This window comes from Myotis lucifugus, unplaced genomic scaffold, assembly GCF_000147115.1.
Source record: "Myotis lucifugus unplaced genomic scaffold, Myoluc2.0 scaffold_15, whole genome shotgun sequence".
Lineage (NCBI taxonomy): Eukaryota > Metazoa > Chordata > Mammalia > Chiroptera > Vespertilionidae > Myotis > Myotis lucifugus.
In genome coordinates this window covers 7,980,405-7,994,101 of record NW_005871063.1, presented here as the reverse complement: position 1 = coordinate 7,994,101, position 13,697 = coordinate 7,980,405, and the positions used below count along the sequence as shown (strand labels likewise).

At 36.0% G+C, this 13,697-nt stretch overlaps 1 protein-coding gene across 4 annotated transcripts in view; it reads right to left on the bottom strand.

Annotated features, from left to right (window-relative positions):
• The window catches only part of PHF14 (PHD finger protein 14), a 154,274-nt gene that overhangs the window by 62,133 nt on the left and 78,444 nt on the right, over window positions 1-13,697 (bottom strand). Inside the window, exon 17 of one of the 4 annotated variants that reach the window (XM_006085020.3) lies at window positions 157-1,296. The exons of the other annotated variants lie outside the window; for them this stretch is intronic. Coding sequence (XP_006085082.1) covers window positions 1,284-1,296 — 13 coding nt within the window. The 3' untranslated portion in view covers window positions 157-1,283. Of the gene's footprint in view, window positions 1-156; window positions 1,297-13,697 lie in introns of those variants that run through there. 4 annotated transcript variants of the gene reach the window in all.

Sequence of the window (13,697 nt, the reverse complement as noted above, 5' to 3'; positions counted from 1 at the left end):
ATACATATTTTATATACATATTACTATTATCCAATAATATGGTTGATTACTATAACTATAGATTACTAGTAACTTTACACTTGCTTTTGATTATCTATCACATTGCCTACTCTATTCCTAAAGTTTAAACTATTTCATTTGCCACTATACCTGAAAAGATGTCCAAAACCACATTTATAGATCAAGAAATTCCAAGAAGCAAGTTGACAATTTACATGTATATGTGCATTTCAATTTCAGCAAAGAGTCTCTTCTAAATCAGTTCAAGATGGAGTGATGAAATATTCAACAAATTTCTGTAGTTGCCTTAAACCTCGATCATTAAAGCTTGAAGATCAAAATTTAATTCTGTAAACTTCTGGAAAGATAAAGATGTTGATGAAGATCTTTCAGCTGGCAACTTGTATAGTCAATAAGCTTTGTATCTCTCTCCTTATTTCTTAACCTCATCCTTAAGGTTGAAAAAATAAAATTATACTGAATACAGAAAGTTTGTATTATGTCAATAAGGACTGAATAAATTTGGGCATTACTAAAAAATATCTAGAGATCAACACAGACATACTCTTACTTAGGAGCTTCAAATCTGAAGTTGTAAAAATTTCATGCTAATAATACCAGCGCTTTCACACAATGAGTCAAAACTAGAATACATATGCTTTACAAGTCTTTCACTCTTACTGAATATGATAAATAGAAATAATGTTTAATGTAAGAGTCTATAATTGTTTCTCAATGTAGCATTTCATATATGAATATATATATTGAGTTGGATGAAGCAGAATAGCAGACTAATGGAATGCATTGTCTTTCTTATTTGTTACTGGTAGTGATCAACAACAGTAATAGCACATTGCAGTTAAGTCCCATAGGCTTCCATAGCTCTTCAGTAAGTCCAAATACTGTATATCATCATTTGCCAAAGAAGCAAGAGGGAAAAACATTACTTAATAGGACAATTCTGACAAGACATTATCTAGTATTTTTCAACAATGCACATATCAAATATTTCTGATTAGTGCAAAAAAAAAATAGAAAAAAAAGTCCACACAGGCAAATTAAATGCCTTGTCAGTCCAGGTAACAAACCAATCAATTACATTCTATCCAAACCTGACAAGCAAAGGCAACTTTTTGCAGTGATAAGCTTATGGGAAGGACAAGATAGCTGTTCTCCTTTACTTTATGTACTCTATTGAGAGTGTTATCCACATTTTTAAAATCACACTTATAAAAGAGGTTTCCAGGATTGCCTCCGAGGATGAGCTGTGGCAGAGTTGGGTCTCATGAAGGGTATCTACACAGTAAAGTGATAAGAAAAGAACATTAACATTTAAAGATCATAGCACTCTGCACTATGTCTTACGAAACATACTAACAACACCACAGTAGATTCAAATAACATATGATCTGGTCCAGAGATACATACCCTAAACCTAAATGCCAAGATCTTGTGTAGGGTTTTTACTAGTTAAAATGGAACTAATTTTTCACTTGAAACATTGAGTTGCCTCTCTTTAATTATTATTACTTTTAGTTGTGTCAGAAAAAGTCTATCTTACTAAGACAAAACAAAAATAAATGATGAAGGGTTTGTATTTACATAAGCAAACATGTATTTGCTTAATAAATGTCTTAAAAAATAGCAGTGTGCTATTTTTCTCATCAAATATGGCATTTTAACAACCCTTGAGAAAGCATGTAACTAACTGTGCTGAAAACAAGCACACCTAAACCAGTATGTACAGGGCTGGTTCTACCCAACTCTAGAGTCTTAGGGAGTAAATTTTCAAGTGATTCTTATTCCCTGTGCCAACACTGTCTTCTATTAAAAAAAAAAAAAAAAAACTATCCCAGAAATGTTTGGTTACAATTGTGAAAATTATATCCCTAACTAGCTATTTTAGAGGATTGTGCAACAAGAACAACAGAGAATACAACACACTGTAAATACCTGGTCATTGATTTTAAATACACCAATTTTAGCCAGATTTTCAAAACTCATACACTTACATTTATTTCTCAAGACTTTCTCTATTGTTTCTTGTACTGATTTCCCCTATTAACATATATCCATTTGCTACCTTTGTTCCTTTACTTTCAGAGGAGAAATTTTAGGTGCATAGTGATTAGAATTTTTTTTTACTATGGTAAACATAAAAATTTATCACTTTACTCAGATATTTATATTAGTGTAGATGAGGGGAAATTGGCAAGTAGTCACACATCATAGAAAAAGTTCATTTTGATATTTAACTATTAGAGAGATGTGTTTAATGCTTCTAAGTTCCATTGAGAAAAAGAAAGTGAAAAGTGGCACAATCACAGACAAACACAGCACTACTGAGAACAGCTACCATGCTGAACTGAGTAACCGCCAAAGAAAGCCAAAACAAAAGTGTACAAGGAAAATAAAGAATATAATGGGAGAGTTTTCAGAGAAATGTACTTATCGACACATGAGAAATAGAGTTGAATCCGCTTGCTGAATAACAGGAAAATAGATAGGAAGAGTTTAATTCCCTTGTTGAATAGTTACATGTGCTAACTTTTCTCAATGCTTCAGTCTTTCAATGAGAGCTTTAGGCACACCCTGAATCATATATTCTGAGCATTGCTTTGTCTATAGGTTAGGCACTACCAGGTCATTACAATGCAAGAGGAAGCAACCACATCATTTACCATAGAAGTGCAATGAACTCTTAATTACAGGCACAAATGATGGAGACTAGCAGACAACACTAAAGATATACGTGTATTCAATTTTGATAGGAATATGAATATACATGCATTGGGTAACAGGAAATCTGCTTTAACCACCAATTAAATATAAGTTGACGTTTAACTTTGAAAAAAGATAAAAAGCTATCGATAGTATTCTTCCATCCTAAAATTTCACTTAATATTCCAAATCTCCCTTAAAGCCAGAGTAAGCAATGTGACTGCCTTGGCTGCTATCATCCTGGGATAAAAGACTTGCAGTCTTGTACTTGAGAGATCAAGTTTTAGCTTTGTCTTCATTCCCTGTGAACTTAGTATGCTTACTTACAAATTAATGCAGAAAAAAAGATATTAAATAATTTCAAAGGACTTCTCTGATGTATGCACATGTAGTCTGTACCTTATATAGGTGGAATTGCCTGCTAAGAAGAAGCATCTACTTCTTTTCCCCCCATGATGTCAAATATGCTAGAGCAGTATAGTTGGTGAGGCAGTATGCCTTCAAGAGCATGACTACTCAGTTAAGACTGCCTAGACTCACACACCAATTCTGCCATTTTTAGTTGTGTGATCAAGGACAAGTAATTCTTCTAATTTTCCTCACCCATAAAGTAGGGGTTAAATCAACACCTATCTTATGGGGTGGCTATGAAGATTACTTGAGATAAAATACAAAAGGCACCAGCACATTGGCCCATAATAAATAAGCACTCTATAAATCTCAGCAACCAATATGAAGAACAGTAGATTTATCAAACACTATAGAAGTGTTCAGTGGAAGGGAAAAAACTATATTCTAATACATAATTTATATAGTATAATTTCAATATATAATTGGAATAATTTCTATTTCATGATGTTTAGTGTCTATGTACCTCAGTTACCTAATCTCCAAAATGGAGATGTGAAACCTCATAGGACTACTGAAAAAACTGAATGAGCTAATACACTTAGCAGAGAATAGAGTCTGGGAGATAGTAAGGTCTAACATTAGCTTTATTTTAATTCTCAGTTGATAAAGTCTTTAAAATAATATTTCTGGGTTTAATTATAATTAAAAATAAAAGATTTTTATACATTATGACCTAGATATCAAAATCTATCAACTCCAAAATGTTTATCCAATCTTATTTTCAATTTCTGTTCACCTTTAGTTTTATTTCATATGTCCAAAACTATACAAAAATAATACAAATCAAAACATTGTTACAGGAGGAACATCTAAAAAGGATGTTTGATTTTACAAAAAGAAGAAAAATAAGAAGAGAATATACTGCAGGTCATCTAAAAACATTTCATTGAACATAGTTTCATTATAATGTTGTTAGGATGTGTGGGAACTTAAATCTTGTTTATATCAATTAATCCACGGTAAAACTGGTTTTGCTTTCATTTAAAGTCGCAGAACCTATCCATGGCATTATTGAGGACATGACAGTAGCAATTGGTTCTAATACTAGAAGCTGGATTATGCTTGTTTTGTATGATTCCAAGCACTGAAATTATTGAGAGACCTGTCAGCTCTCTTGGAGAGAAAAACTGCCAATGGTCTGAGCTGCCACAAGATGGAATATGTTACCTACTTCTATCCCCGGCAGAAGCTCCTTCCTTGTCACTTAGTAGTGATACTGGGCAGATAATTCAAGTCAAAGATGAATAATGGAATAACAGAGTTGGAGAGCATTTTCAGGACTGTATAGTGTTTGTTTTGGCATCTCTTTGAGTTATAAAAGTTACAAAATTTTAGAAAAAATGAGGTTGAGCCCGCATATAACAAATGAGAAGATAACTTTAGAAGTAACTTAATTCAAGGTCATTCATCTAGAATTGGGGCTACTGTGCCAGTCTTTCCAAACAACTGAGTATATAATAAGTAATCCCTTCTTTAAAAATTAGCAATATTAACACACTGCAATTAAAAATAATTTTTAAATTACAAAAGCAAATTTTACTAAAAATAAATGAGTGAAATGAGAAACATTTCATTGCTCTATGTGCTTAAAATTTTGATGTTTACTACTCTAAAATTGTATACTCCAGAAATACCACACTTCACTATGTAATTAATGTATACTATGTTCAGGCTTCTGTTTTCTTTACTTTTAATAATTAACTTTACTTTTTTTAATTTTAAAAATTGAAATGTTAACACATAAGATGAAAAATAGTAAGGAGGGTGTTTTATCTTGAAGGCTGTTTGCTGGGTTCTGTTCTGAAAGAGCTGCATTCAATACCAGTCTTTGCAGGTGACACTCATCATGATCTCCGCTACTCAAATTAATAATCACTGGGCCTGGTTGCAAAGAATAATGCAAAAAGGATATTCAAGTAGAATCTGCAGACGTTTCGTGATTACTTCTGGTATTACATTTCTCATCGTTCATAACCTGATGACCATTTATGACAGATACTGGGAGTCGCACGGGCCAGTGGCGATCCAATGAGAATTATCAGGGTGTTTCATTAACAAGGATCAAATTGATGCCTCAAAAAGAGAAACCAATGGACACCACCTCAGGATGGTCTTAAATTAAATCTGGACACCTTTGGGCTTTAGGGCCTTTTTAAAGTTTCTTGAGCATTTTTTAAGTAGAAATAAATTCTGGCTTCCAAAAAAAATTATGAATCATGAAAAGTTATTTAAAGATTTAATGTTTCAATAGATTTTGAAAGTCAAGGGATATCACACATTAAATACTAAATTTGTGAGACAGGCTAACCATTCCACACATCTAACAAAATCATCAAATCAACTTAATTATAAAAGAAAAATTACACTAAGTAAACATTTCCCTTTTAACCCAAATTTTGTCAGAATACCACCTTAATAAGAAAAATTAAGTGGCAGTTCGGCTACTTTCACTATATAAATACAAATATTTTGAAAATTAAACATCTCTTCCCCAATTTTTACTAATAGAAAAACTATTTAAAAATAACTTTTAAGTAGTTTCCTTCACAAGACCCAGTTTATTTTCTAATTTCCCCTTTAGAATCTCTTCTCTTCATGATGTACAATGCAGCATCAGTTTAGGTCTAATGACATTAACTTAAATCAGTGACCATAGTTTTTATAAAGCCAGATTTATGGGAAAAGGCCACATTATTGGTGATAGATATGGCCAAGTAATTTATAAGAACAGTTATGTAAAGCATTTGATTTTAGATTTTAACTGTTCTGTGCTATAAGACCTCTCTGTTACCCTAAATTGCTTAGTAAATGCTCAAAACGGCCTTGGAAGGATGGTTATTCGGAAGAATAAAGTAAAGAACAGCTGATTTCAGTGGCGAATGAAGAAGCAGAGAACATATGGCCTTCTCTGAATATTACGGAGAATACCGGAGGGCTTTCAACAATGAATGGAGTTCCAATTTTGATCATTTTATCAGGCAAGAGAAAGACCCAGAGGCTGGGGAATTAAAACATATTAAGTCTACAGAATGTGGTTATACATTAGCAATAAAAATAAGGAAAGTCAAGGCAAACAGGTCCAAAGAGGGCTAAGCAGAAGTGAGAAAAACAGAAAGAAGGCAAGAGGAAATAATGAAGCAGCTAAGGTATACAGAATAATGTAGTAGAGAATAGTGAAACAGAAATTGAGAAAGGCCTCAAGGAAGCCACAAGAATGTGACAGAGAGGAAATGGATATCAAGAAATGTTATGATGGGCCAAAACCGGTTTGGCTCAGTGGATAGAGCGTCGGCCTGCGGACTGAGGGGTCCCGGGTTCGATTCCGGTCAAGGGCATGTACCTGGGTTGCGGGCACATCCCCGGTGGGGGGTGTGCGGGAAGCAGCTGATCGATGTTTCTCTCTCATCGATGTTCCTAACTCTCTATCTCTGAGAAAGGCCTCAAGGAAGCCGCAAGAATGTGACAGAGAGGAAATGGATATCAAGAAATGTTATGATGGAAAATTGTTACCAAATTATTATGACATTTTTAGTTTTCAAATAATACAGAACGGCCATATGTTTTGAAATTTTCAACAAGATCATTAAAATTGCATGAATAAAAATGTATGAAAATTCTACAAAATTATATGGATTTAAACCTTTTTTATAATTTAGAAATTTTTTGGTATGTATAATTTTATAACAAATAAAAATTTTAAATATATGTTTTCACTTACCTGATTTTATTTTTGTAAAAATAGATGTTACTTTTTAGAACAGTTGTAGATTTACAGAAAAACTGAACAGGTATACAAAGATTCACAATATACTTCTTCCTCCCCACACACAGCTCTTTCTTTAAATTTAAATGTTAAAAGTCTTCATTTTCACATCATAGCACCTTTGATAGGTCAGGGGTAGGGAAAAATGAAGGAGAAGAATGCCAGATGGACAGAAATAGACGAAGAGATAAAAATACCAAGATTTGGAAGTATGCACACTTCATCAATTCTTATTCAGTGCAACAATAAGGAACAAGTTGCTGAGTTAGATACATGGGATAAACAATGAACTTGGAGAATGTGAAGGGGAAAAAAGACTTTCACATGAAGACTGAGCTAGCCTTCACTCTGACTCTGGCATTGTGTGTTTTAAGGTTTTATACTACTTGTGAAGTAGTAAAATAATATTTGAAGGGAATCAGTGATACATTAGGATTCATCTTATAAAACGTAGGGCAACTACTAATAAGTTCTTTAAAAGAGGTCTAACTAATAAGAAAAACAAATCATAAAAATACTCAATGCAAAAGCAGGCAGAAAAAGAAGGGAAAATGACCAAGAACAAATGGAATAAAAAGAAAACAATGCCAAGCTGGTAGATTTAAACCCAACTGTATCAATAATTACATTAACTCTAAGTAATGGAACCAATTCAGATAAAGATGGAGATTCTCAGGTTGTATAAAATATCAATTTCCAACTATACACTGTTTACTAGAAATCCAATCCACTTTAATGTGGCCTATGTGTGCACATGTAAATATTTTAAATATAAAGATACAGATAAACAAAGGAGAATAAAAGATATACCATGGAAGCAGCAATCAAAAGAAAGCTGGAGTGCTTATAGTAATATCAAAGTAGGCTGCAGAGCAATAATGTTATCTGGTTAAAAAGGACATTACATTGATAAAGGGGTCAAATCAGCAAAAAGAAATTACAAAAGAGATTCAAAATGTATAAAGCAAAAATAGAACTCCAAAGTGATACATACAAATCTATACTTATAGTTGGAGATTTTAATACTCTTCTCTTAGTAATTAATAGTACAACTAGATAGAAAGTAAGTATATATAAAAACACCTGAACAACACTGTCAACCTAGTTTTATAGGCTATTCCACTCAACAACAGATGAATACACATTCCTTTCAAGTGCACATGGACCAAGATAGACCTTAATCTGGGCCATAAACAAACCTCAATGAATTCATTTTCAAATAATACAGAACAGCCATATGTTTTGGAAATTTTCAACAAAATCATACAAAATATGTTCTTTGACCAGAGTTGAATTAATCTAGAAATCATTAACAGAAAGCTATATGGGAAATCCCCCAAATATCTGAAAATAAAACAACATATTTCAAAATATCCCAGTAGTTAAAAAGAAAGTCACAAGGGAAAATAAAAGCTTATAGTCTAAAACCTGAAAGTTTTGTTAGGCAGGACTGCAGTATTGCACTTTCTGATTATAGTAAAAAAAGAAATTTTAAATATCAGGTCATGGTCTGTAAGAGCTATTATCAGATATTGCACTATTTCAGAGCTGTCTAGAGCCACTGTTATTGTCAATCTGGTTCATGGGTCACTGTTAGGGAAAAACATGTTTTTAACTGGTCTGTCATTTGGGATGCAAAGCTTTAAATGATTCTGAAATTATCTGCATCCCTCCTTCAACATTTCATTATACCATTTTGGCCAAGAGTACTGTGTCTCCTCACTAAAATTAGCTCTATGAGTCAATGATCAGGTTCAGTTAACAGCTAACAGAGCTCTTGGTGTTATGAGGTGCCTACATAAGCACAGCTCCAGTCTAAAGACTTCCAAAAGGCCCACTCACTTGGGTTTAGATCAGTAAATACATAAGCATATGCAAAAAAAAAAAAGGGATGTTTACATTCTCAAGTACATTCCTATGTTGTTCACCTGTGTATATTGAGGACTAAATTCAGGATCAGGCGCAAATGAATCTATATATCTATATATCTATATCTATATCTATATCTATATCTATCTATGCCTAAGCGACCGTTCGACCATTAGCTATGATGTGCACTGACCACCAGGGGGCAAATGCTCAACGCACAGGCATGGAAACATGGAACAGACTGATGACTCTCAGACGGAAGGGGGAAGGAGGGAGAGCAGGAAGAGATTAACCAAAGATATTACAGGTATATGCATACTAGTGGCCTGGTGCACAAATCAGGCCTGGCTGCGGATCGGGCCGAAACTGGCAGTCCGACATCCGCCGAGGGGTCCTGGATTGCGAGAGGGTGCAGGCCAGGCCGAGGGACCCCACCAGTGCACAAATCTGTGCACTAGGCCTCTAGTATACAATAACTATTTGCTGAAGAAATGCTTTTCTAAAGTCTTCTCCAAACAGTTAGAACTTAGTATATTAAAAGAGTAAAGCTAAGGGCCTGGGAGAGAACTGCCATAGGTACTACTAGGTACCTAATACCTGTGAAGCTTTGTAAAACCTCAGATGCCCCAACTCCACTCCATAAATTTGCAATCTATTGATTCAGGATTTCAAACAGTGGGCTTTTTTTTGTTTGTAGTTTTTTCTATAGATGATTTGCAACCAAGCTGAACGCCACTATCATAGGGCTTAAGCTAAAAGACTTCTGGGATAAAGCAATGATTTTCAAAGTGTAGTCCTCAAACCATCAGAATCAGCATTAACTGAGAAACTGTTAGAAATACAGATTCTCTGGCACCACCTCATAACGTCCAAAACAGAAACTCTGTGGTTGTATAAGACTTCCAGATGATTTGAATGTATCCTAAAGATTAAGAAGCTCTACTTAAAGTAGGGCAAATTCAGCTGGCATGAAGGCACCACAAAGAAAGAAGCATGGGAAAAAAAGCTAATAAATAAATACACAGATAAATTAATAAAGAGGGTAGGAGACAAATTACAAATGTTCCACAGCTTTACTTAATGTGAACCAGCTAACACTCAACTAAGCAGAGACAAATATTATTTACACACAAAGATATTTTGATCACCAAAACAAAGCTTTAAAAAACCCCACAGAGTACTAAGCAATCTTATCTTAAAGATCTCCTATCTTGTCATTACATTTTTCTGGACTTAGCCCAATTAAACCAAGAACATCAACCCAATTCTTTCATCTCCTCCATTCTTATAGAATACTAGAGGCCCAGTGCATGGACTCATGCACCGGTGGGGTCCCTTGGCCTGGCCTTCACCCTCTCGCAATCTGGGACCCCTTGGGGGATGTCAGACTGCCAGTTTTGGCTCAGTCCCCGCAGGCCAGGCTGAGGGACTCCACCAGTGCACGAATCCGTGCACCAGGCCTCTAGTATGCATATGAGATCTTTGGTTAATCTCTTCCAACCCCTCCCCCCCACTTCCCTCTGAGAGCCATCAGTCTGTTCCATGTTTCCATGCCTGAGCGTTGAGCGTCTGCCCCCTGGTGGTCATTGCACGTCATAGCTACAGGTCGAACAGTCAAATGGACGGACGGTCGCTTAGGTTTTTATATATAGAGATATAGATGATTTCCTATCAGACAAACCTTCAGTATCCAGAGACACAGTCATTTACTTTCAGGTAGGAGAGTTAGGATTTGATGCTCAAGTTTTGTAGAACAAATCTGTAACAGTTACTAAATAATCTGAGTTGGATTCTGCTCTGTATTTATAATCCCAAAACTTTAAATATGTTCTGGAAATTTCTCAGTAAACACAACTAAAAAGAAACCTCACAACCCCCTATGACATCACTCATCACTGATCTTTCTGTTACCACTATCACTATTCTTTCCAGTTACAGGTATCCCCCACTTTTCAAAAGTTCAGGTTACACTACTGCACTTTTACAAAAGACCTACATTAGTACCTGTTTCACTAACAGAAATAAATTCAAAGATGAGTTTTGCTTTAAAAAGATGAAGAGCAAAAATAGCATTCAGTGTTTGTTCTGCAGCAAACTGTTCATGTACCTTGAGCAGTGAAAGTGACACCACCAAGCTCCTTTCCCTAGAACAACACTCAGCATCAAGCCCCCAGAGCTTTGAACTGTTTCTGTGAGCATCTGTGCTTTATCTCTATTTATTTTGTGTACCCGTTAGCAAGATGTGTTCTAAGGTATCAGATAGCCTAAGAGCACTCCCAAGGGTGTTATACTTAGCATAAAACTGGACATAATTAAGGTTTTCAAACATGGTGAATGAAATAAGGATACTGGGCAGGCATTGAACTTTCCTGCATCCACACCAAGTATTGAGTTTTTGAAAGGGCACATAGGTTTAGGGCAGGTTTTGAGGATGTTTTGAGTGCCTACAAAGAACTATCTGATAGAAAAATGCATGAGGCAAAGACATCAAGCATACTGTCATATTTCAAGTCTTCCATATCAGCCACCTTCAACATCAAGTCAGGCAGACATAGAAGACGTAGGTGTTAGTGACATGCATGCCCTGATGGATTCAAACAACAATAAGATGCTAATAGATAACCTTTTCCTCTCTTTCCTACACCCCAGTCTCCTGAACTTCCCACCACCCCAAACTCTATCGATTTAGCTTAGCATCACAGCTCTCAGCCCCCTGCCTTCCCGATTCTGGTTGAAACTACACTGTACATACATTATTTCTACCTTATACAGACTGCATAGTTATCATATCATTCCTGCTTTTATTATATGTTAGTGTTATTTTAAGTTTTATGTTTTTTGATTCTTTTTGGGGTCCAGGAATGCTCAACAAATATTCCATATAAATTAATGGCAATTGCTTCTTCACTTTATACCATTTCTGCTTTTGAAAGATTTCACAGAAACACTCTATTTTCAGATATCGAGGAAAATCTTTAGTTATATTAAAGTCAGCCGGCCGGTATCATTTAATATTCACCTTTCTTCCTTGCTTCCCCATTTTAGTTAATTATCTGCTACAACCTCTAGTGTGAATTTGTGTCTCCTGAATCCTCTTCATTTATTTTCCCATCAGCCTCCAAACTGGTCTACTTCCAGCTGCTCATTCATTTATTACACAGGCCTCTACAATATCAACCTTCTAAAGCACTATTCGCCATATTATCTCTTGCTGTCAGTGGATCCCCATTAGACTCTTAATATCTTTAGTCTGAATCCAGGCTCCAATCTACCTTAAACTTACATCACATGACTCCAATTCCACTCTGTATCTTTTTCATTGTCATTCATTCTCTTGAAGGATTTGCTACCTCCCATATTCATCTTTTGAAATCTGGTCATACTTCAAGATCCACTCAAATGTCACCTCAGTTTAATAGAAATTTCTAATAGAAAGATTCCTTTTAGAAATATTCCCATGATCCTCTAAATTCTATGATATATATATGTGTATGTATATATGTATATATATATTAGAGGCCGGGGGCGGGGGGGGTCCCTCAGCCCGGCCTGCGCCCTCTCACAATCTGGGACCGCTCACCCCTAACCACTTGCCTACCTGCCTGCTTGCCCCTAACTGCTTGCCTGCCTGTCTGCTCAGTGCACATCATAGTGACCGGTCATTCCGGTCATTCTGCCATAACGGTCGCTTAGGCTTTTATATATATATAGAGGATATCATATGCAACATATAACAATTTGATGGATGAATAAATGAATGGATTTTAATATCTTTTTTTTTTTTTTTTTTAAATATATTTTATTGGTTTTTTACAGAGAGGAAGGGAGAGAGATAGAGAGCTAGAAACATCGATGAGAGAGAAACATCGATCAGCCGCCTCCTGCACATCTCCCACTGGGGATGTGCCCGCAACCCAGGTACATGCCCTTGACCGGAATCGAACCTGGGACCCTTGAGTCCGCAGGCCGACGCTCTATCCACTGAGCCAAACCGGTTTCGGCAAGGATTTTAATATCTTTAATGAATATGAAATCAATTAGGAAAATAAATTTGAAGACAATCAACTTAGGAATCTTATTTTTAAAAGAATAGGGAAAGGAGGAACCCACACTGTTTGCTCTGCCCAGGGGATTCCATGAGATCCCATCCCATCCAATTTGCAGCCCCTCCCAAGCTATTTGTAGCAGCTTTTCCATATGAATGGTCTGTCCTGGCTCAGGCTTCAGGCTTTGCTAAAATCTCTCAAACAAGCTGCAGCTGGTGACAGCATACCCCAAACCTATCAATAAAAGACCCAAGACCCAGCACTAGTGCCAGCCTGCCTTGCTTCACAGCTGGGCCTCACCTCCTGCACAGCAGTGCTCCCACTGTAGTCTAAGTTGGTCATCACAGCCAATTGGTCTGGAAGTCAACTCCTCCCAGAGATGCCAACAGCAATTCAGGTTCAACTACAAGACTTGAGCACAGCCCACACAGGGGTGCATCTAGAGTGCCCAGCTCAGGTGACTGGGGAGGCTGAGCCACTGGGCCCTAGAGGACACCTACTACACAAGGCCACTCTACCAATTCCATGAGACATAGCAGCTCTACCTAATACACAGAAACAAATCCAGGGAAGCAGCCAAAATGCAGAGACAAAGAAACATGTCACAAATGAAAGAAATTGAAGCAAGAAAACTGGATACCGAGTTCAAAACCATAGGTATAAGGTTACTCAAAGATCTTCATGAGACTTTCAAGGATCCTAGTGAGAATGTCAAAGACATGAAAAAGGACCAGTCAGAAATTAAGCATAAACTAACTGAAATAAAGAATAATTTACAGGGATTGAATAGTGGAATAGAGGATTCCGAGAATCAAATCAACCATTTTGACTATGAGAAAACAAAAAAACACCCAATCGGAAGAGGGGAAAAAAAAAAGAATCCAAAA